At 45.6% G+C, this 24,822-nt stretch overlaps 1 protein-coding gene across 10 annotated transcripts; it reads right to left on the reverse strand.

The window, feature by feature from the left end:
- Window positions 1-2,098: 2,098 nt before the first annotated feature.
- ACKR2 (atypical chemokine receptor 2) lies at window positions 2,099-22,806 on the reverse strand. Of its 10 annotated transcripts, none has more exons than XM_079114177.1 (4): window positions 22,748-22,806; window positions 17,475-17,545; window positions 11,439-11,542; window positions 2,100-4,178 (listed from the first exon to the last, which is right to left on the reverse strand). In XM_079114177.1, exon 4 carries the CDS (start codon window positions 4,144-4,146, stop codon window positions 2,998-3,000), a length of 1,149 nt encoding a protein of 382 aa, XP_078970303.1. In that variant the 5' UTR covers window positions 4,147-4,178; window positions 11,439-11,542; window positions 17,475-17,545; window positions 22,748-22,806; the 3' UTR covers window positions 2,100-2,997. The 10 variants fall into 10 exon arrangements, with proteins under 10 accessions (XP_078970296.1, XP_078970303.1, XP_078970304.1 ...); XM_079114178.1 differs by having other exon boundaries at window positions 17,475-17,541; window positions 22,748-22,793; XM_079114175.1 differs by lacking the exon at window positions 22,748-22,806 and adding an exon at window positions 17,996-18,562.
- Between the last annotated feature and the right edge of the window lie 2,016 nt (window positions 22,807-24,822).

Below are 24,822 nucleotides of genomic sequence, written 5' to 3' on the forward strand. Positions count from 1 at the left end.
ACCCCACATTGGGGTGTGCAGATGGAGCCCATGTTCACCTGCTGGCAGCTGGAGCAGGCGGCAGGGCTGGAACACCTTTGGTTCTGTGCCCCCTGCATGAGGATTGCTGGAGACTGTCCTGGCAGAGGCCCTGAGGCAGTAGAAACACTAAGACCCCCAAAGATGCATCTAGTCATCACCTGCCCTGACCCAGCAGTTCTGACCTCCAGTTCCTCATTTCTGCACCAAATATTCTCTCCCTTTCATCAGGACCTCAGAGGAAAGCCTGAAAATGTATTCTCTCTGAGGATCGCTTATAACAAAACAAGATCAGATATGATTCTCTAGTGGTGGAATTCCAGGCACCTGGGAGAGAAAAAGAGATGTTTTTTTCCTGAGTGACTGCTGTGGTCATGCACATCACACTTCACGGAATTAAGGGTGGCAGCTGCCCTGCCCACAGCAAAGCCATTCCTGCACTTTCTCCTGAGTGAGCCCTAGAGAAGAATTCAACTTTTCTCAGAGCCCAAGGGTCAAGGAAATTGAGAGCGGTGGGTTTCTGAGACCCCTGGAGGAGGTTTGGAGAGTGAAATAGGAGAGGCAAGCCTTGTCAGACCTTTGGGAAGACAGAAAGCTGGAAGAGGTACCAGTCTGGGAAGTAAAGTCAAGATGGAGAAGGCTCTGTCTTGGCCTGGGTGGTGATAGCTGGTGAGCTTAGGTACACAGCACCTAAGACAGTGAGACGGGGCAAAGGTACAGACAACCAGGCATGTCAACTCAGATACATGCACACAGACTTCAGAGGCTAATGCCCTTACACATCCAAGCTAGTGCTGGTGACAAGCCCTGCCAGTGTCCCTTCTCTGGCATACTTTGTTCCATCTAATCTGTGCATCATGAGCACAAAGGTAGGGACTCTGTGTACCTATACCCTGTTGGTGAAGCTCAAGCTGCATCTCATCCGCACTGCCAGCATGTGAGCAGGTCAGAAGTCCATTGTGGGGCAAGATTTCAGGAGTTCTAAAATAGAATGCCATCCTCCAGGTCCTCAAACAGATTTCCACCTCATTTCCCAGGGGACTAAGCAAGCTCGGAGTCCTTCTGGACAGTGGAGAATCTGGAGCCTTGGAGAGAGAGAGAACTGAAGGCACCAGGGCTGAAAGAGATGGAGCAGGAAAGGCAGTGTGGGAAGGAGTACCAGAGGCAACTCAGGCAGCATCAAACAGCTGCTGGGCTCATGACCCATGCGCCATGAGTAGAACACCCAAAGCTCAGGGGAAGAGAAGAAAGAGTGGGTAGAATCCTCCTCACTGTGGCTCAGTTCATTAGCCACTCATTCAAAATAGTACTTAATAAGAAATTGAAAGACATACACAGATGATAGATGATAGATAGATGACAGATGAGAAAGAAGAGAGGAAAAGAAGAGGAGAAGGAGGAAGAGGAGGAAGAAAACATAAGAGGAAGACAGTACTTAGTGAGCCTTTACTACACCATGAGCGGCACTGGTAGCAGCATGGAGGGTAGATTTTTCACATAGTGAAGTCCCTATTCTCGCAGCACTTACTGTCACCCAGTCACCTAATCACCCAGTCACCTCCCCATATCCTCCTAGATGATTCGTTTCCTGTGTCCCAGGTTCTATGTTTAGTTCTGCAAGACAGAAGTTTCAAGATGTGGGCAGGATGTGGTGGTTTTGAGGTGGGGGAGATGCTGAGCACTTTAGGAGCTCCTGAAAGAAGAGTGTCATTGTGGGCTTGGGGGCTCCCTAGAGACAGGTTTCTCAATGGACCTGTCAGGGGGCAGAAGATGGCAACCATGGGAGATGTGAAGAGAAAAGCATTCGGGTAGGGAATATCCATCAGGAATCTTTCAGTTGCAACAGAACAACATGAGGCTGGCCACGGTGGCGCACACCTGTAATCCTAGTGGCTCGGGAGGCTGAGATAGGAGGATGGCAAGTTCAAAGCCAGAATCAGCAAAAGTGAGGCACTAAGCAACTTGTGAGACCCTGTCTCTAACTAAAATACAAAATGGGGATGGGGATGTGGCTCATTGGTCAAATGCCCCTGAGTTCAATCCCCAGTAAAGTATCCCTCCCCCAAATAAAAAAACCACAAGCCTACACTGGGAAGGGCTTTATTGATTCATGTAACTCTCAAATCCAGGATTGGGATAAGTGTCAGCCTGCCTTGATTCTGAGACACAGATGCTGTTCCCAGGAACTGCTCACTCACTTGTGCTATCCCCTTCACTTTCCAAAGTTTGGGTTATGAGGAGCAGCTCCAGACTTCGTACCCTCCTCATCTTCAGTTTCATACTTTGTTTCTAGAATGTTCTAGCTGCATCATATTTTACTGGCTATTCCTAGATCATATGCCCATCCCTAAATGAAGCACCAAGGCAAGGGAAATGGTAGGTTATAATCAGTCTCTATATTGTCAGCTTGGTGGTACCATAACAAAATGCCTGAGCGAATGAGCTTAAAAATATAAAACATTTATTTTGACTTCCAATTTGGAGATTCCAGTCCAAAATCAGGCAGAACATTACTTTGGACCTCTAGTGAGCCAGAGTTAATAGTGGGGAGTATATGGCAGAGCAACCTGCTCTCCCCATGATCTATGAAGAGAAAAAAAGGAAAGAGAGAAAGAAGACCAGGTTCTCATGATCCCCTTCAAGGGCACATCCCCAGTCACAGAAGTGCCTCCCACTAGGCCCCATCTCTTACAGGCTCCATACCTCTCAATAGCACCACCTTAGGGACCGAGCCTTAAGCACATGGGCCTTTGGGGGATACTCGTCCAAACCAGAGTAGTTTATGCCCCATGTTTTTACCCATCCACCACCCAAAGCACAGGGCAGGATGACCAAGGGGTGGTTTCCCAGAATAAGTGAGATTTATTTACTAGACAGGGGTGAGGGGACATCTCACTGGAAATGATCCTTATTATATGAGGGAGACCAACTGAGTTGGTGTCATCTTCTCTCTCCAGACTGTGGCGTGGCCACTCAGCCTTAACTATCCCCTTCAATCCCCTTGTTAAGGGCTTCTTCAGCCTGCCTCTCCCCAAGTTCATTCATGACAGTAATTTCTTCTTGGTTAGTAAGCCTGCTACTCTCAGAACAGCTGGACAGAGAGGCTTGGGCAGTACCAGGTGCCAGATGCTGTCTAAGCACAGTGGCCAGGAGAGCCTTCAGGTACCTGCGGAAACGGCGACTGGAGAAGGCATAGAGGACAGGGGTAAAACAGCAATGAAGGAAGGCAAGGCTCTCTGTCACCTGAAGTGCATAGTCCAGATGGTGGCTGACCTGGCAGTCCCCAAAGACTTGCAGGTCCAGCAGTGAGTGCAGAAACAAGGTGAGGTTGTATGGGAACCATAGCAAGAAGAAGGCCACCACCAGGGATGTAGCTATTCTTAAAGCTCGACCCTGGCCTGGGGGCTTCAGTCTGACCAGGACACAACCAATGCGGGAGTAGAAGAAGATCATGGCCAAAAGTGGAAGGAGAAACCCCAAGAGATTCTGCTGGAAGCGAAGGAAGAGCTTCCAAATGGTCCCATGCCCCCCAAAATCCGCATAACAGTTCCACACACCCTTAGGGTTTTCATGTATCTGTACGAAGACTATGTCAGGGATGGAGATGGCCAGGGACACAGCCCACACTATGGCAGCAAGCAGCAGACTCTTGGCCCGAGTCCTCAGCCTGTGGAGGGGCTGAGCATGGACAATCTCCAGGTACTTGTCCAGGCTCATGCAGCTGATGAAAAAGATGCCACTGTAAAAGTTAATGGTATACAGGGTGCTCATCATCTTGCACATGAAACTGCCAAAGACCCAATGCCAGGCAACAGAGATTCCCCAGAAGGGCAAAGTCACCACAAACAGGAGGTTGGAGATGGCCAGGTTCAGAAGGTAGACCTCAGTCATCCGCCTGCAAGGCACATAACGGAGCAAGACCACGAGAAGGAGGAGGTTCCCACCAAGGCCCAACACAATGATCAGGCTGTAGAAGACTGGCAGGAAGACTTTGCCAAAGGACAGGACATCATCTTTCCTGCAGAGCAAGAAAACCACGTCATCCAGGTAGTCGTAGTCATAGAAGGAGCTGTTCTCAGAACTGACATCCTCGGTGGTGAGTGGCAGAGGGGAGAAGGTGGTGGCCATGTTGAGAAGACACACTCAGTACTGAAGTTCTTCTGTGTTGGTGTGAGAGAAAAAATATGGTAAGACTTTACATGCCCTGCCTCTCTCCAAACCCACTTCGACTACTGTCCTGGAATGTCCAATAGACTCTTCAAATCTAGGGCACATGCTTGGCAAGCCCAGCCCTACCACTTACCATTGTGTCACCTTGGATAAGTGCCTTAATAATTAAGGTGTTATTAAAGTATTCAGTTCTTTCATTGTGGTCTCACTTCTTTATTTCTCTCCCTCATCATTTAAAATGATTTATAATGTCTTTCAGATTTTCCTTTATTGTTTAGGGATACCAATTCACCAATTTATTGTGTCTCCTGAATCTTCCTCATGCACAGCTTATAATTATCATTCCTTCTTTGGCTTATAATTTTTTATATTGAAAGTTTTCCTTCATTGGGATCTGTTTTATCTGTAAGTATCCAGTTGTCCACTCTGTTTTTGGGTTTTATTTCTGACACATGAGGATTTCCTTTGCTCTTGATAGTTTTTAAAATATTTAATTTATAAATACTTAACTTCATATCAATAGTTTCATTTATAAACAATTAATATTTTTAAAGTGTTTTATCCAATATTTCTATGTATAAGGGAAAGAGTGAACCTCATGTTGAAGGACCCAGAACCAACTAATCCTTACCATCCCTCAGTTTCCTCGCCTTTAAAATGACCAATAACAGTGCCTATCTCTTGAAACTCTTATGATATTTAAAGGTGATAATACATGAAGAACACTTCAACTTCTACAAAGAGTACCTAGAACATAGTAGCACTTCGTAAACACTAACATACAGTATTGCTTTACCCAGAACTGAGTCTATCATCTCCCCATTTCTTCCTCTTTTTCTTCTTAGAAGTTTGATGGTTTACTGTATTGATGAGTTTGATCCTTTCAAAATTTTCATTCTTAACTACGCTTCTAGTGAGATTTATTTTTTCCCATGTTCTCCTGATTGTTTTTAACTTTATTCCTCTGCTGGGTGTAGGATTCATTTAAGTATCTTCTGTAATGCTGGTTTAGTGGTCATGAATTCCCTCAATGTTTTTTGTGGAAGGTCTTTATTTCTTCACTGATTTTGAAGGATAACATTTTTGGGTATAGTACTTTAGGTTGGGAGTTATTTTCTTTTAGGACTTGAAATAATTATTCCCTGGTCTTCTGGCCTGCAGAGTTTCTTCTGAGAAATATGCTGTTATTCTTATGGGTTTTCCTTTAAATGTGACTTGGTGTGTCTCACTTGCAGTTTTCTAATATTTTTTTCTTTGTTCTGTAATTTTGACAGTTTAACTATAATATGTCGTAGGGAGGTACTTTTCTGGACATGTCTATTTGGGGTTCTAAATTCTTCTTGTACTTGGATGTGCATGTATTTCCCAAGGTTTGGGATTTTCTGCTATCACTTCAGTGAATAGGTTTTCTATGCCTTCATAATGCAGCTCTTCTCCTGTACCTTTTCCAATTCTGTGTATGTACGATCTTTTTAAATGGTATTCCATCAATTTTGTATGTCCTGTTCTTTTTTTCCTTGCCCCCCCCCCCATTATTGCTGTCTGAATGTGATAATTTATCAGCCCTGTCTTCAGATCCTGAAGTTCTTTCTTCCACTTGATATAGTATATTGGTAAGACTTTCAATTGAGTTTTTTGCCTACTTACTGAGCTTTTAATTTCCAAGATTTCTGTTTGGTTCTTTTCTAAAATCTATTCTTTATTAAATTTCTTATTCAGATACTGCATTATCTTCCTTGGTTCATTGAGCTGTTTATTTGTATCCTCTTAGAATTCATTAATCATGACTTCTTTAGGCATTGGTTTCTCACAATAATGTTTTTATAATTTCATTTTACAACTGGGCCTGGTTTTGCCATCTCACATACACTCTGCTATCTACACCATATTTGCCTGACCTATCAGAGGGTCTCCACTCCTGTGAGACTTGGAGAGAAAGTGGGTCTGTCAGGTTTCAACATACTATGCATTGTGTCAAACTCCACTAATCACAGCTAAAGAAGCCACAGAGAAAGTAACTACAAAGTCTATATAGAATTAAATTCAAAAACACACAACAAATCCATATCCCAGAACACATCATCAAGAAAAAGGTTTCTTCTTAAAAAGGTCCTGACATAAAAGTTAAAAAGGAATCCATTCCAACAATGGCAGAAATCTCAACATAGAAACACAAGAAATATTTTCAAAAAGCCAACATGACACCTAAAGTTCATAACCCTCAAATAACTGATTCCAAAGATATTGAAGGGGATGAAACGTTGGACAAAGAATTCAAAAGAATGATTTTCTAAATGATTAATGAATTCTAAGAAGATACAGTAATATTAGGAGAAGGTGAGTCCTCCTCCCCTCCTTTCCTCAGGAAACCTAATTAACCATGGGTTCCTACCTTTTGGATTGTAAAAACCTGACTCCAAGAGTCTGACTTTTGAAATGTAAACATTCCTGTGCAGGCTTTCAAGGCTAGAGATTTAAGAGATGCCTGTAAAAAGAGTCCTTTCTTCTTTCTATTTCTGTAAACATGCTTTATGTAGAGACCACACCCCCCCCCCATACCAGGCCTTATAGATCAGGAATATTTTTAAAAGAGGAAAAAGAATTCCAATGATAGGACAGATCTAAGATTATGCCAAACAACTTATAAACATCATGAGAAATTGTGGATCTGGCTCAGAATTTGGAATTTGTTCTCCTCTGGGCCTGCCTGTGTAAATAAATTTTCTCTCCGAGTACCACTTGCCGTTTCTCAGCCATCTGTTTCCTGCAACTTATGGAATGGAGTCTGTGGTCACTCCACCAGACTTTTCAGTGATGAACAGTCTGAGAGGGTGTGGGAGTGACCCACATTGAGGCCTCTCATGGGTGTGCTGTCCACGAGAGTTGTGTTATTCTCTCTGCTATTACTACAGAGGTGACTGCCCAGGAACAGGCCTCCCCCAGCTTTGCCTGTTTGGGGTCAGGCCATTGGTTGGGGTCATTTATCTTGCTCATTCTATAAGTTGAAATATCCACCAAAGTTCAAGTGGAATTCAGTCATGGCCATAATAAGAGATCATTTTTCTCGGTTGAGCTGGGGGGTAGCTCAGCGGCAAAACACCCACCCAATGTGCTCAAGGTGCCCAGAAAGAAGAAAACAATTACAACAGCAAACAAACCAGACTTAAAAATTCAGTAAAATAGGAACAACAAGCACAACACTAATAACAACAGAAAAGGGGCAAAAATAATAATTACCTAAAAAGTTTTTTAAATGCTAAAAGTAAAATTAAAAGTTTTTAAAAGGAGTAAAAAATTAATGGGAAAAAAAAAGAGGGAAGACAGGAGAAAGGTTAAAAAAGAAAATAGGAAAAAAAGGAACGAAGAGAATGAGATAGAAGAAGAGAAAGAGATATTTTAAAAATCCAATTAAAGAATAATAAAAGTCAGGCATGGTGACACATTACTGTAATCCCAGCCACTCAGGAGGTTGAGGCAGGAGGATCAAAGTTCAAGACCAGCCATAGCAACTTAGTAAGACTCAAAATAAAAAAAATAAAAAGGACTGGGAATGTGGCTCAGTGGTTAAGCACCCCTGGGTTCAATACCCAGTATGATTTTGGGGGGTGGTTTATAAAAGGAAAAAATGAGAAATAAGAAAATAGCAGTAATAATAATAAAAGATTCAACTGTCAGAAATTGCTCTTCCATGGGTTCTCAGAGAGGCTTGTCTCTGGGCCTCTGGGACTCTGTTGGGTGTTGGGGGTAGTGGATCTCAGCTGCTGCCTGTTGTGCATCCTCTCATGTCACTCCACACGAACTGAGCAGAATATGCTGTGTCCGGAGCTTCGCGCTGGACGGGTTGAGGGAATGCAGGTTTTTAGCAGGGGGTCCCCAGGGCATGGGGAACCTTGTGTCAGTTTTCATCCAAGTTTCAGCAGTATGCAGGCAAGCCTGAGGTTTCCAGTGTGTGTCCCCAAGGCCTGGCAATCATCCAAGCTGCCAGTGTCCCCAGCAGCCTCTGGGATTTGGAGGAGCCAACCACGGCGTTCTGCGCTGGAAGGCAAAAGTTTCCAGGAACTGGTGATTTGTGAGCCTCTGTCCTGGAGCCTCCGGACTTGGTCCTGGTGCAAAACCACTGCAACTATTGTCACTCTTGTCACGGTGCATGGGATCACTGACCCTGTGCCTTCCACTGCTCTTCCCGTCACAGCCTGTGCTTCCCGGGGTTCCTGTCAGACACCCACCCACACCCTGAGGCCACCACTGTCTCAAGTGCCTTCTCCCACCCAGTAGGGTCCTCTGAATGGTGACCATTCTGGATTTTCTGGCCCCAGAGCAATTTAGTCCAAATAGCTTCTGATTCTAAGCCTTGAGTGTCTACTGAACCACGTAGTGAATCTGTTCTCTAAAGCAAGCTCGTGCAGGAGTTGCATTTAGACCAAAACCCCAAAGGATATTTAAACCGTTTAAGATCATGGATTTATTTCTCTTCCAGTTAAGACCGTGGGCTGATGTTATTACCAGGGCTGCTTGCACTTCACAGTTTACATTATGTTGGTCACCCTTAGCTTCCCTGACCCCACCTGATGAGCGGGGGTGTTGAGGTTGCAAATTGCTTTCCACATATCTCTGAATGGCTTTTAGGATTCTCTGTGCAGTTTAGGTGTCGTCTATGCTGCTTAGGTTTGCTACTTTATGAATTCCCAGAGTTCTTCCTCGCTCTCCATGGAAAATACTCTCTCCTTTGCTGCCCTGAATCTTCTCTCTTATGGAGTCCAGTGAAGGGTACTTCTTCTAATGAGAATCCTTCTTTGAACATTTTTAAAAATACAGACAGCACACTATAATTATCTATATTCACTTTACCATGCAAAAGCATGCAGAACTTCTTGCTCCTAACTTAGTACCCACTGATTGACCTCTCCCCAGCCCCACCCCCTCCTCTCCAGCCTCTGGTAACCACTAGTCTACTCTCAACCCTTATGAGATCACTTTTTCACATTTCACATTTGAGTGCATCATGGTATTTCTATTTCCAGTTTTTCAAAAAACCTCCAAACTGTTTTGATAATGGTTATACTAATTTACATTCCCCAGCTGGGTATAAGAGTTCCCCTTTCTCTGTATCCTCACCAGCATTTGGTATTTTTTTGTCTTTTTTTATATTAACCATCCTTACGGAGGGGGGATATTTCGTTGTGGTTTTGATTTACATTTCCCTGATGATTAGTGATGTCAAAATTTTTTTTCATATACCTTTTGAGAAATGTCTATTCAGATCATTTGCTCATTTTAAAATCAGATTATTTGGGGACTTTTTGCTGTTGGGTTGTTTGAGTTCCTTATAAACTCTCGATATTAATCCCTTATCAGATGGATAGCTTGCAAATTTTTTTTTTATTCTTTTGACTGTCTCTTTTGCTATGCAGAAGATTTTTTAGACTGCTATAAACCCATTTGTCTAGAGTCACTCTTGTTGCTTAGACTTTGGAGATAATATCCTCCAAAAAAATCTTTGCTCAGACCTACGTCCTGAAGAATGAAAGTAATTTTTAAGAAGAAAACCTCATATGATCCAGGGATACAAGTCTGTCATGAACCAAGAATTATGTCCGATCCTGTACTGAGTTCCTGAAGAAGAGAAGGACAGAGACCCACTTCATGTTCAGTATATCAGATTGTCCACTAATGGGGAAGGGTCTCTAGGGAGAAGAGAGGAGGAAGATAAAAAAGTGCATATGACTCAAGCAGACAATTCTGAGAGTCACTAAACAGGGACCCATCAGCTGATGACAATGGGTCACCAAGAAGTACAAATCAACTCTAACCAGTACATCTGCATATTATTTCATATTCTTTTATTTGATTTGCAATTAAATGCAAATTTGACTTGATGTTCAATGCCAATTTGCATTTTTTGTGAATTATTTATGGTTTTAAGGGATGGGGTTCTCATTTTATAAGGGATCTTTTATGGTATGGATTTTTATTTTCTGCATGTACATTGCAAATATTTTCCCTAGTCCTTCCTGGCAGAAATTTTACCCCTTTTTTGGTGGGGAGTGGGGTACCAGGGATTGAACAAAGGGGTACTTAACCACTGAGCCACATCCCCAGATCTTTTTATTTTTTATTTTGAAACAGGGTCTTGCTAAGTTGCTGAAGCTAGCTTTGAACTTGTGATCCTCCTGCCTCAGCCTCCTGAGCTTCCAAGATTATAGAGCCATTCACCCTGCCCTGCTGCCGTTTGTTTGTTTGTTTGTTTGTTTGTTTGTTTGTTTGTTTAGAAATATTAACAGGCAGAATTTTGAAAGAACTGTTGACTTGAGAAGGCTCCTTTCCATTCTTTCGATATTCACGATGCTGTGAGCTCACTTGTGGTGGAAACTTTCAGAGCTGCTTTATCTAAGAAGCAACTCTGCTTCTGACCAGCCTCAGGAATATAGCCCTATGCCTTCCCCCATTCCCCTCCTGGGCATCTGGGGTCTCTGGCCCTGAGCCCCCAGCTCCTCCCCCATGGGAGGGAAAATGTCACCCAGCACAGGGCTGGTGTTGGGAGTCTGTGAGGCATTGGGAGGGCCAGGGAGCAGGGTGCCCTTCTGCCCTCAGGCTTGCACAGGACTTATTAGTCAGGATAACAGTAACTGTACACCACTCTCTTCTGAGCTGCCAGCACTGGCCTTGATCTTCACCCAATTTGTCAAAGTCGCTTTGCTCAGCAGTCTTCTGCTTTAGCAAACAAATGAGTCTGACGAATGTTTAGATCAAAACTCAAGGTCAGAATCAGCAGTACCTGGGCTGGTCCAGGCTACCTTTGAAAATCTTTCTTCACTTGGAACACTCTGACCCCTACCCATCCAAGGCCTTTAACCCTCTGATCTTTGACTCTGGGAATCTTGCCAGGTCCTGCTGCTTGTGGAATGACCCATCACTTTCATCAATAATATCAACAATGGCTCAGCAACCAGCACCCAACACGCATGCTGTAGCTAACTGGCACACCTTCGTGTCAGCTGTGGACATCTTATAACACAAATCAGAGAGGACTGTAGCCTCACTTAACCAGCAGCAAAGCTTGTCCAGGGACTTGTCCAGGGACACATAGGACCCCAAACTCTGGGCACGTGGTGCCTTGTCTCTGGTTCCCTCTCATCCTCAGCCTCTGTCCTACCAAGGCTTTATTGAGCCCCCTTGTAAAACACAGCCCCCCACTGAGAGCCCCCCAAAGATATCCACATTCAAATCCCTGAGCCCTGTGGATACGTTACCTTAGATATCTGTTGGCACTTGGCAGATAAGATTCAATCAAGGACCTTGAGATGAGGAGATTGCCCTAGATTATGCGGGTGGCCCAACAAAATCCCAAGGGTCCCTGTGAGAGGGAGCAGGAAAGTCAGAGCCAGGGAAGGAGGCATGGTGAAGCAAGCGGGGGTGGAGGGCGGTCAGAGCAGCACAGCGGCAGCAAGATAATAAATCCGTGTTGTTTGAAATGAAATGTGTGATCATTTGTTACGGCAGCAGTGGAAATTAGTGCACTTCCAGAGCCCTCCTGTGCTCTGAGAACCTCGGCCTGAGAGAACACGAGTCCATCCCGTCCACCTGCCTCGACTTACAGGTAGATGGAGACCTGAGGAAGTGGAATGACTCGTACAAAGCATACAATAAGCGATTGTCTGAGCCTCTAAGCCCCATACCCCTGACTGCAGTTCAGGTCTAGATCTACCTCTCTCTGAACTGTCCCCCATTTAGCCCCCTTCTGCTTCCTTTTTTGTTTGCTCTTTGGCTTAATCGCTGAATTCATTTGGCTTCTCCAGCAACACCTTGAGAGGAATGAGTGAAGTCATTCGTATCTTAGTATAAAGTAGCAGGTAAGAAGGCAATGGTGGACTGGGGTTGTAGCTCAGTGGTAGAGCGCTTGCCCAGCATGTGTGAGGCACTGGGTTCCATTCTCAGCACCACATCTAAATAAATGAATAAAATAAAGGTCTATCAACATCTAAAACAATATTTAAAAATAAAAAAGAAGGCAATCGTGTGTGAAATTCTGCAGAGTAAGTTTTGAGGAATCCAGATAATTACATAGGGGCTGGAGAGGGAGGCTTTGCAGAATAGGGAGGGTCAAGGTCAAAGAGGCAAGCCACAGCTTATCTCTGGGGCAGTAACAGTGTCCTTTTGGTGGCTTTCTAAGGCTGCTGGTGTAGGCTGGCTGCAGTGTTGGCTTTGCAAGAACCTCTGGATGCAAAGTAATATCTCCAGCTGGGCAACCAGACTTTATCCCCAAGGCCCCTCAGAGAGGTTGCAGTTGAGGCAACGAGAGGGAAGATATTGCTATGTCCATGTAGACAAGAAGGCAGTCATGTTAGCTGAGCTCCTGCTGTGGCTGACTGCTCACATGTAACCTTCTCCTTTGATCCTTACCATGGCCCTGGGAAGCAATATCTTTATGATCCCCATTTTTCAGGTGAGGAACTTGAGGCTTGCTGAGTTGATGTCTAACTGCCCACAGCCTCAGATTAGCAAATGACAGACCAGACCCAGAATTGGATGGAATTAATGAGCCCTTCCCCTGAGGTTCCCCTTTCAAAATGGATCAAACTTGAACTTGAAGGATGAGTCTCAGAGGATGGAACTTCTGGACTTAGCATCTAGTAGTAGAGAAAACTCAAAGTCAGTAGTGTGTGGGGCCAGCTCCTAGAGGCTTATGAGAACCAGCTGTGTGGCATCTCAGAGGCATTCAACAAATGATCATGGAATCTACCAACTCTGCGTTCGGTGACATTAAGTTGGTTGCTTGACATCGGAAATATTGACGCCATGGCAAATACTCTAAATCAGGGCTTCCCCTCTCTCCTTATCTTCCTCTTCCACCTGCCGACCCCTAGTCTGGAGCTGCTGTGAGGTGAGATCTCACCCACGCAGCCCCACCCACACACATCTCCCTCTTCCGTGTCTCCCACCATCTTCCTGTCCCACCTCCCACCTCAGTTCTGCCGCCACCCTCCTGTCCAGCCAAGAGCCCTTAAGGCCACATGTAAGTCCCTCTCAGGTGCTAAGCACGTACCTTTGCTGAGTGTGCTATTTACAGGGCACCTGATAAAACAGACTGATCAAACAATCTCAAGCCTGACCTCAAGAGGTCACACCAGTTTTTGGAATGTAACTCCAAGAACATCACTTAGGATCATTCCTAGAGGACAACTGATGCTGGCTTCTTTAGACTGGAAGTTCTTTAAAATGCACCCCAATTCCTCCCCTCCCAGGAGCCTGCCTGGGCTGCTGGCCTGGGGAACCCCCGCCCCAACCTCCAAGCACTCACCAAAGGCCATTCTTCAGCCTCAGAGCTGCCTTTTGACAATCTCCTGTCTCCCCTGTTAGTCTGGAGATTCCCAGGGTGACCGCTGCGTCCCCACGACACACCAGCGTGGGGCTGGCATCTGAGAGGCACGGTGCAGATGATGGTTGAATCCATCAGCACAGCCTCCTCTCTCCTCCCTTGTCATTTTTTCCTTCCTGCATTTCCGCCTCTCCACCCATCTCCCGGACACAGGGGAGCCGCCGCCCTCCTTCTGAGCTTTTCCCCAGCCTGGGCCAGCTCTGCCCCCACAGCCTCTGGAGCCCGTGACCAGGAGCGTGACCGGCTCAGAGCCCTCGCTTCCCCGTGAACCACGTTTCAGTGCTGCCTCCAGCTGGTGCAGCCTTGACTTGTTGCAGTGAGGCAGCCCTGTGGCTTCCTGACCCCTCCCCCAGGAGATGTCCCCCACCACTCTGCTCTGGGGAGGACTGGGGTAAAATGGAGGAGTCCTGGCTCAACTTGGGCTGGCCCCTCAGGCCCTCTCTGCCGGTGACTCTGGCCTTCCCATCCTACATTCCTGGCCCGACTGTGGCTGGAAAAGTCGAGGCAGGAATTGTGAAATGGTTCACACTCTGACCACAGCTCCTGGCTGCAAAATGCCCTCTGGCTTTGGAACAGGCACAGAGAAATTAAACCCAGGTGGCAGAGAACCTGCCTCCGGGGAAGCTGGCAACGGTTGGATCTCTCTCCTTTCTTTCTCTGGGGCCAGGAAAACCCCAGATGTTAAATTCGATACAACAATGACATGCAGCAATCATATAGCACATGCTACAGACCAGGCTCCATTCTCAGAACTTCACCTGTATTCATTGATCTTTACAATGACGCTAGGAGGTAAGTAGTCGTATTTCTATTTTAAATCTGAGGAGACTGAGACACGGAGAGGCTAAGGAAGTTGCCCAAGGTCACACAGCTAATAAAGAGCCAAGCTGGGATTTGAATTCAGGCCCAAAGCCTAAGCTAGCTCGTGAAAGATAAGGTGAGAGATGAAACTAGAGACAGAACTACTGGGAGACCACACTGCCATTGCTTAGGAGGCCTGAACGGGAGGCTGGCTAGTAGGCTGACGGCCCATGAATGGAAAAGGCAGCACAGACCACATGGAAGAGAGGAAAGCCATCTAATGCCTTCGGAATGGCACACTAGGGACAGGAACTTAGGGATGGCCACCTGGGGAGGCAGACTCGGCTACATTTCCCCAGTCTGTTTGGGGTGCCCTCGGACTTAAACCTTCAGGCCCTGCCACAGCTTTCGCAAGACAAAGCAGGGCTTCTGTCCAGAGCACTGGTCTTCCACTAGTTAACTCTCTCACCCATAGAATAATCCAGACTAACAGTAAAGGATTTTATGAACATTCAATCTGATGTAATCCCTGAACCCTGAAAAAGTACTCTAAATATATTAACTTATTTAATCTCCACATTTTGCTTACAGCTGAGGACACAAAAGCTACAGAGAGGGTAGAGAGTTGGTCCAAGACCACAGAGCCACTGAGAAGTAGAACCAGGGTTTGAAAGCCAGAGTCCATGCACTTAAACACTAAATACACTACCTTTCAAAGAAAATAGCCAGCAAGTTGTGGCTTTCCTCCTCTGAGCTTTATATGTATGAATGAACTGATAACTCATAACAACCTTAGGAGATAGGCCCCATTTTACAGATGATGAACTGAAACTCAGGGAGAGTAACACTCCCAAGGATACACAGCAAGTACAGTCAGCCCTCCATATCCACCGGCTCTCCATCCAGAGATTCAAGTAAGTGCAGATCAAGAATATTTGAAATAAAAAAAATCTGCATCTGTATTAAACATGCACCAACTTTTTTCTTGTCATCATTAACAATACAGTATAACAACTATTTACAGATGTACAATGTACATGTATATTGTAGTAGGTGGTACAAGTCTTCTAGAGGTGACTTAAAATGTGTGGGAGGATTGTGGGGTTATATGTAAGTACTGTGCTAGTTTATGCTATAAGGGACTAGAGCATCAAAGGATTCTGGTTTTCACAGAGTTGGGGCCAGAGGGGTGTCCTGGAACAAATCCCCCTGTGACACAGCCAGAGACCTCCCATGAAAAGCAGGCCCCCCAGGGACCCAGGGATTAAAACCTCTCAGGAGAAAGAACACAGCCAAGCTAGCTCTCCTTCTTACAGGGCTAACAGTCATGTCAAAAAATCAGGACTTAAAAAGTGTACCAGCCTTCAAGGCTCTGGGAGAGAGATAAGATGCTGGGAAGGGGCTGGAAAGTCAGCTCAGCTCAGCCTTCTGGATTATGTCAGCAAAATCACCAGAAGCTGGAACTAGACAGCAAGATCACAAGGTCATTGAGACAGGACGATGGTATGCCCCATTCTGAAAAATAATACTTTCCTAGAGGCTGAGAGGCAAACACATGGGTAGAAGTCACCGAAGGAACCTTACTTAGTTCCCTTTATTTTATCAGCAGAGAAACACTCACATGCCCAGGAGGGGCCTGAAGATGGTGGCGAGACCTGAGTGGCGTGAAGAAGCATGGCAGAGAACAGCAGGGGCAGGTGAAACCCCACCCCCGCCTGGGGCGCCCTGAGAGATGGCACTGCCCCTACCCCGCACACGCCTTGAAAGCTGAGCAACCCTGACCTTTGCCAGAGCCAGCCTGGCACTCTCTGTCAGCACTGTCGCCCTTCTGGTTGAAGCAGAGGTCCTCTGCAAAGAGCCTTGTTCAGGTTACACTGTGGCTCTGCTTGTCTGCCATCCATCCTGGGGAGCAGCACATTCAGATGGAACGTGATTTATAAAATGTGGTGGAAACAGTAGCAGGGGCCAGGGACGTGACTCAGCAGAATGCTTGCCTAGCCTGCCTGAGGCCCTGGTTCAAGTCCCAGCCTCACCAAAAAATGTAAAACAGCAGCCACCCATCCTGACATGGCCCTGGGACTCTGCTTTCCAAGGCTCTTTTCTATCTGGTCCTTGCTTCTTCCTGGCTCCCCATGCCAGGGGACATTACAGCTGGCCTCACGGGAACTCAGGGCCACGCTGCAAGACAGGTAGAGCAGGCTCCAGCGCTCAGGGCTGTAATTCCCAGACCACTGTGCCTGCTCTCTCTTTACTCTTTTAACCTGCATTTTCCTGACAACAAAAATAACATATGTTCAGTACAAAATGTAGAAACACAGAGGGAAAAAATAGAAAAAAAAAAAAAAAAAAAGAGGCTAAAAACACCCCACGATCCCACCCCCACCGAGATAACCTTGTGAACATTTCAGAGTGTCTTGTTTGTCTAGTTTCTTGCCCAGAAACCCTCATGAATTTGTTGCCACACCAACCCTCATGGATTTGTGGAATCACAAAGTCTGGCTGGAAGGGAGTGGCCCTTCCAGTCCCCAGCAGGGCAGGGGTCACTTGCTAACTCCTGAGAGGCTCCCTGCTCCCCACGCTCCCAGGGCCCCACATTCCTCCATGTTTCCTGGCTCTTATCAAGAAATGGGGATGTTGGTGACATTGATTAAAAAAAAAAAAAAAAAAAGTAACTGTTTTCCCAAAGCTTATTCCAGTGAACACAGAAGCAAACACTTCAAAGAACTCAGCACTTTGAGGAATCATTGTGACAGAAGTCACAATTTTCATCTTTTCCCAGTGGTTTTTTAAACTAATTAAATAATTAATTATTTTTGTTTCTCTGCCTCCTTTATTGTTGCCTGAAATGTTATGATGAGAGCTCCCTGCCTCTGTCTTTCAGCACGAGGCTGAGTTCAAAATGAAATACCTCCGCCACCCCCAGGAAGAGTGGTACACGCAGCAGAATATAAATTAATTCATGTCTTAATAGCTGAGTAACCCTGGGCTAATTACTTAACCTCTCTGAGTCATAGTTTTCTCAGCTCCCTTGTGGGTTTTAACAACAGTTAACCGAGTGCCTAGTGCATAACTGTTGGTCCCACCCAGGCCCTGACACAAATAAACTTACTATTAAAGGACAGTTGGCTCTGACTCGATGGAGGGAAGAGAATCCAGGGACTGCTTGGATCCTGGAGCTATCTGGAACAGAAGGAACAGGCTGAGAATTTAGGGGATAATAATAGAGTACAGGGGCCATGGTGGGGGGGACCTGTTTGAAAGAAGACCACAGAGCCGGGGAACCCCAGCCCTAGGAAGACCATCTTCTTGAATCCATTGTCACAGCTGGGGACACAGAGGTTGGAGAAGGAAGGGAGTGCCTGAGATCCCCAGTCAGGTCTGAGAACGAACATTCAGGGATCAAAAAATATTAAAAATCCCCAAGTCAGATTCTCCAAGCCAGGGGGAGGGGGAGAGACCAACTGACCAACCTGCTCCCCAGGTACTGGGGCAAGCACCTCCAAAACGGCCCTAGAGAGGAAGATCCTCAAGGACTCCTCCTAGTGCCTCCTTCTCCCCAGGCCACTGCGTCCATCCCTCCCTGTCGCCTCTGGGCAGGTCCACCCTTCCCTGAGTATGGCCATAACCTACCAGAGCCAGAAAGACAGCCTGGGAGGAGAGCAGCAGTCTCAGCGCCTCTCCCTCAGGGAAGTGCCGTGGGAGTGATCCTCAACTCCGTGAGCTCTTCCTCTCTGAACAGCAGCCTGCACACATCCTGCTTTACGACTGGGGGTAGGGGGAGGACATCCCTTTCCTAGAGCCCCAGCCCTCCCATCAGCTACTCAGCAGCAAGTTGCTTCTCCAGTTGACAAATGTGTCAAGCTTGAATGACCGCCAAACACACACCTCAAGGAGGAGCACCCCCAAGGACATTCTAACTACTCTGCAAAAAGTGCATCCCCAACCAGATCTCTGTGAAATGGCTCCCTAGCAGCTGGGCCAAGGACACTAACACCCGGTCCAGACCTTGAGGTCTGACCATGTCCTCCGACTGGATGATGTTCCAGTCCCACTGCCAGACATCTCACACCCAGTTTCATAAATCCTGGACATGCCCCGCGGCAGGATCCCCTGTCCATCTTCCTCCAACCCTAAACTCCTCCAGGAGTCTCCTCCAGCCATAACTCTCTCCAATTTAGGCTGTGTTTCAACCAGAGTATCAGCAATATTCTGGTCTCCTTGACTTTCTAAACCATCTCTCCTCCTCGTCCTCGTCCTCCCTCCTCCCTGCACACGCCATCACAGCATGGTAGAGCTGGCTGCCTATGTAGTTGTCTGCTTCCTTGCTGGGTAAGAAGTGCATATCTGAACCTGCAGCCCAAGCCCAGGGCTGGGTAAAAGCAGAAGACTGATTGAATGAATGTCTGCTATATGCTCAGAAGTATGAGGTTCCCTCTCCCCTGTGACCCAGGATCAGGTCCCAGCCACTTTCAACTCCAGGACCAGTGTTTGCTACACACACAGCAGAAGCAGTATAGCAGTAACGCCAAGTGGTTACAGGCCCTGGTATTGGGAATCTGACTCTCATTTACCAGCTTTGTGACCCACAGAGGTTGGCCTCAACTTTCTGAGGCTCTGTTTTTACATCTGTGTTAAGGATGGGGTTGGTCCCTCAGACGGGCATCAGAGAACAAATGACCCCAGGGGTGGATATGGACTTAGACATTGCCTTTCTCTGGGGTCCACGGGCCACCCAGAGATCAAGCCTGTGGCAAATGTTCATTCAGAGAGAGGGAGCAGGGGACCCTCCAGTAGGATGGATCTCCAAGTCTTTCCAGGTCAAATGTGAGTTATCAATAGCTCTAGAAAATAAGGCCCAGAGAGTTGCCCAGAAAGAGCCGCAGAACCTGGTTTCCTCTTAAACGACAATAAATTCTAGAACCTGGGCTCCTTCTTCACCACTCCCCCTTTTTAGTTTTTTATTTTAAAATTATTTTAAACTTGCAAAAATCATACACAGGATTCTAGTACACTTGTCAATCAGCTTTCCCCAACATTGACATTTTACATAGTCATAGTGCAATGATCTAGCCAGGAAATGAACATTGATATAGTACTATTAACAAATATGGTTTGAGCATATCCTCCCAAAGATGCACGGTCCCCAGTGTGGTGGTGTTAAGAGGTGGTGGATTTCAAGAGGTGAACCTAGTGAAGGTAGATAGGTCATGGGGGCACTGCCTTCGAAAGAAATTAATGTTGGTTTCTCAGAGTAGCTTAATTCTCCAAAGAATGGATTGTTGTAGAACAAGTTTGGCTATTAGGACTCTCTCTCTCTCTCTCTCTCTCTCTTGCTTCCTGTCTTGCCATGTAACCTCTTCCACACAGACTCCCTCTACTATGATATGACCTGCCTTGAAGTCCTCTCACCAGAACTAAGCAGATGCTGGCACTATGCTCTTGAATCCCCAGAAATGTGAACTAAATAATCCTCTTTTCTTTATAAAGCATCCAGCCTTAGGTATATTGTTATAGCAATATGAGATGGACTCATACACAGATCTTAAATTTCATCCGTTGTCCTACTAATGTCCTGTTTATGCCCAGGATCTAAACCAGAACCCTACATTACATTTGACTGATTCTCTCCATTCTGGAACAACCTCTTGGTCTGGTTTTGCCTTTCAAGGCCTTGGTGGTTTTGAAAAATACTGGTTACCTCCTTGTAGAATGTCTCTTCATGATCATATTGAGGTGATGCATTTTGGGTAGGGTGCCACAGAAGTGGTGGGTGTCCTCAATGCCTTATATCAGAGGTACAGTTTCAGTATGTCTTTTGACTGGTGGTGTCAGCTTTGATCATTTCAGAAAGCTGGTATCTGCCAAGTTTTTACCCTGTAAAATTATTATTTATTCCTTTTAATTAGTATTAAGACTAATTAATTAATTAAACTAACTAATTAATTCCTATTAATTAGTAGGACTCTTGTGAACAGATTCTTGGAGACTGCAAATATCCTGTTTCTCATCATAGTTTTGCCCACTAATTTGAGTACCCATTGATGATACTTTCCAACAATCAATCATTACCATGGTGTTTGCCAATTGGCAGTTTCCTATTTCCTTCATTCTTTCTACATTTGTCAATTTGAATTTTACTAGAAGTATTCCAGTCCTTCTCCTTATTTGTTTATTTTTTATATCAGTAGGGATTCAAGGGCATTTATTTAATTCCATTACTATCATTATTTATCTTGCTGGTCAAGTTTTCTCAACCTTTTTAAAATATCTCAACCCATCTGCTTCCTACTGTGCCAGCTTTCTAATGAGACAAGGCACTTCCCAATCACAGCACATCAAACACTCTCTGGCAGGTGGCTGGGTTTCCCCAGAACTCACGGAGGCACCTTCCCAGCAAGGATGGGAGCGTTTCCTGGAATAGGCAGACTGCAGTCAGGGAACGTGTGTCATAGCTCCATAGGCAGGAAGTTCCAGCAAGGGTTGAACCAGCCAGGTGGCCTCAGGTCCTGCCACTTGCCATCCAGCCATTATTCCTCCCTCCAGCACCACCAACCTCACATCCTGAATTATTCCCGTTTTCATCCCCCTTCTGCCGGGCTGCAGGGGTGAATATAAGAAGCCAAGGCAGCAGATAGCTGGTAGCATTTACCCAAATTATTTTCCAAATTTGCAAAGGAAATGCTCTCCACCCAAGGAATGATTACCAGCTGCTCTCCACCAGCTACAAGGGCAGCCAAAAGAGAAAGAGCAGTACACTGTAGTCAGAGAAGTTCCAGCCCAGGAAAGCAAGCATTTGCCAGGGTTGACGTGGGCCCAAGGGAGAAGGCTGTGGATGCATCTCTCCTGCTTTAAGACACGCAAGGACTCTGTCTGTCCTGGGAGAGGAGTGGACCCAGCCTCGAAGATCAGGAGCTGAGTACACAGGATCCCACCCAGGGTTGCAGTGCTGCTTCATCTTCAGAGTAGACCTTGATACTTCACTATTCTGATGTTCTGATGTACCTCCTAACACACTTCCACTCTTAACCCATGGGCCACATCCACAGATACAGTGAAAAATAGCATCACATTTTCAAAACATCTGCTTCTCTTTTCAGCTGAGCCCAGAGTGTGCACCTGTGAACCACTGGGCTGCAGTGGCAGATCCTTCCTGTCTTGCAACCCACCCCCAGCTCCAGGCCCACCACCCCCTGAGAGCTTCCCCAAGGTTTCCCAGGCCTCCCTGATCCCCTGTTCTCATTCCTGCTGGAATCTGTAGGGTAATTCTCATTCAGGGACAAATCTGTCTCCCTCCCAGACTGCCAGTTCCTTACAGTTAAGGCCTTGTTCATGTGCACAGAATACCTGGCACTGTCCCCACACCCAGCAGGAGCTCAGGAGACGAGCCAGTTGGTTTTCCATCATCGCCCAACTGGCACTTAGCATATTGGCACTTTGATGGGAAAGCCCTGGTTGGCCCTGCCTCATCCTCCGTCTCACTGTCTCTTTCTCTCCATTTCTCTGTCTTCTTGGGACAGAGCTCATGCTGTTCTAGCTGAGCCTATGAGTGCGTCATCTAGTCCTCCTTTAGGATCTTAAAACTCTTGGTTTCCAAAACCACAAACTCACCCTCCAATTTAGAAGCTTGATTAGTGCCCATATTTACTCACTTTGATTAGATGTTGTGCCAGAGTCTCAGACCAACTTCTTCCTATCATGCTCCATTGACGGCACAACAGGAAGCGAATGTCGCTCAGCTCACCTCTCCCATTTCCTCTTTCTGCACAGCCCCCAGGCTGTCTGTCCATTCCAGACTTGTGATATCTCCTCTTTAGTACATCTGCATAGGGACTTGTGCTTGGGGCCTCTGGAGGGGGCTGCTGCCACTAAGCAGGGAGCTTGTGACCCTTGCCCTGCTCCCAATCTCTTGCCTTAATATAAATGTATTTTTTTGAAATCAATATATTTATTCATTTATCAAAATGTCTCCAGTCATGTATTATCTTTTAGAATTAGGGAGTGGCTTTCTAGATATCTTATCTGGGTGTTAGGCCAGGCTATCACATCCATTTTGCGGACAAGGTTGCCAAGGCTCAGAGAGGGAAAGTCACTTGCCCAGAAACACTCAGTTGGTAAGAGCCATGCAGATTTGCTGACTCCCACCCTGGAGCTCTTTTGCCCACTATCTTTGTGACTATTCTGTTTCATTCTTTGTTCTTTCCTTTTCTCTAAACCTTCCAGCTCAGAACTGTTTTACTTCTCTGGGGCAGAAATTATCCCTTGCCCATCTGAAGATCCCTAGCATATCCCAACTTGAACTTAGCATGTGGTAGACACTCAAAAGTTTACTGAGTGAATGCATGCTTTGATGTAGAAAGCCTTCCTGGAATTACCTGCTCTTACCTAAGACCAGTTTCAAGGCTTCTTGTACACAAAGATCCCACACCTGGAGCTCAGTGTCCCTGCCTGTGGAGCAGTCGTAGAGGGTGGGATTCAGCGATGTCCACACGCCCATCAGCTGTGACATTCTGTTTTGACTCTAAGAATTTGCCCTTGGAGACTGCTGTTTGTGCTTCTGCAAGCTCATGACTGGAAACTAGATGCCCAGCCAGTTCAAGGTCAGGGATGGCAAATAGTAGCACCTGGGCCTGAATATGGATGGATGGCTGCCAACTTTGAGTAGCCAGTTCCATTTCCCTGGAGTTATTTTCTTTTAAATACTTTCAGTGTCTCTGGAAATTCAAGGAACTGGCTGCTAATCAACAGTTGAGAACTGGACACCTTTCCCCACCACCCCTTCACCTCTTCACCCCATGCAGGAGGGCCTCCCCAAGCACCTGGCCTGGGCCACACCCCAGACAGGGCAGAAAAACTTGCTCACTCATGCTTGTCTTGCACGTGGCTGAACTGGATCCTGCTTCCCGTGACCTACACATATTAATCTGTCTCATCCTCCTACAACCCCATTTTAGAATGAGAAAAATAAGACACAAAGTGATTAGGTAATTGCAAATTTCAGGACCGGGTGACTATCCTCAGCTCCACCCTCAGCCTCCACCCTATTGGTTTCCTGCATCCTCCCTTTTGAAGCCAGATGTTTTCCCCTCCTCGCCAGATAATTCCTGCCATATTATTAAATAAGTTGTTTATTACAGCAATTTTGACATAATGTCCTCCAAAAGCACCCAACGTATAATGAACTCCCAAGCATCCACCACCCAGCTCGACAATGACCAATCAGCTGCCGATCTCTTTTGCCTACTCCGCCACCCACTTACTACTTCTTGTTTTATTTTGAAGCAAATAGCAGATATCCTATCATGAAATCTTTAAATATTTGAGTAGGTGCCTTTGAAAGATAAGGACTCTGACCTGTGTCACGCCTAAAAAGTCAACACTGAATTCCTTACTATCATCAAATAAGTCAGTCCCATATAAATGTCATAATGTTTCCATTATTCTTGTGTTTGAATCAGAATTCAAGTAAGGCCCACATGCTATGAGTGATTGATGTACATGCATACATATATGTATATCAATAGATGATAGTTACATGTGATGATGAGGATTGTAGTGAAAGAATGGACATTTTTTAAAATTTTGTTTTATTGTAACAAATGGGATACATATTGTTTGTTTGTACATGGAGTAACAGCATACCATTTGCATATTCATAAATTTACATAGAGTAATGATGTTTTATTCATTCCATTGTTTTTCCTTCCCCCCACCCCTCCCACCTCTCTTTTCCCTCTATACAGTCCCTCCTTCCTCCATTCTTGTCCCACTCCCACCCTCATTAAGTGTCATCATCCACTTATCAGTGAGATCATTCCTCTTTTGGATTTTTGAGATTGGCTTATCTCACTTAACATGATATTCTCCAATTTCATCCATTTGCCTGCAAATGCCATAATTTTATCATTCTTTATAGCTGAGTAATATTCCATTGTATATATATATATATATATATATATATATATATATATATATATATCACAGTTTCTTTATCCATTCATCAATTGAAGGACATCTAGCTTGGTTCCATAGTCTGGCTATTGTGAATTGAGTCGCTATGAACATTGATGTGGCTGTATCTCTGTAGTATGCTGATTTTAAGTCCTTTGGGTATAGGCCGAGGAGTGGGATAGCTGGGTCAAATGGTAGGTCCAAGGAATGGACATTTTTTTAAGCTGTCTGTTTTATCTCAACTCCCTAAGGTCTCCTTCCCAGTGATGGGAACAAAGCCCTTAAAGCTGTTCCAGGATATAAGATTACCAGAAACTGTTGACCAGAATCTACGCCCCGTTGTAAAACATTGTGAAACATGTTGTATGTTATCAGCAAACTCAGACCCCCTTTGGAATTTCCCAGCGGCTTTGTTCCTCTTTTCCCCTTCCATGTGCGACCCCTCCCGATGTGTGGTTTCTGCCTTTATAAACTTGTAAGATTTTCTGCTAGGGACTCAACTCCTCGAC

This window comes from Sciurus vulgaris, assembly GCF_902686455.1.
Source record: "Sciurus vulgaris genome assembly, chromosome: 16".
In the NCBI taxonomy this organism is placed as follows: domain Eukaryota; kingdom Metazoa; phylum Chordata; class Mammalia; order Rodentia; family Sciuridae; genus Sciurus; species Sciurus vulgaris.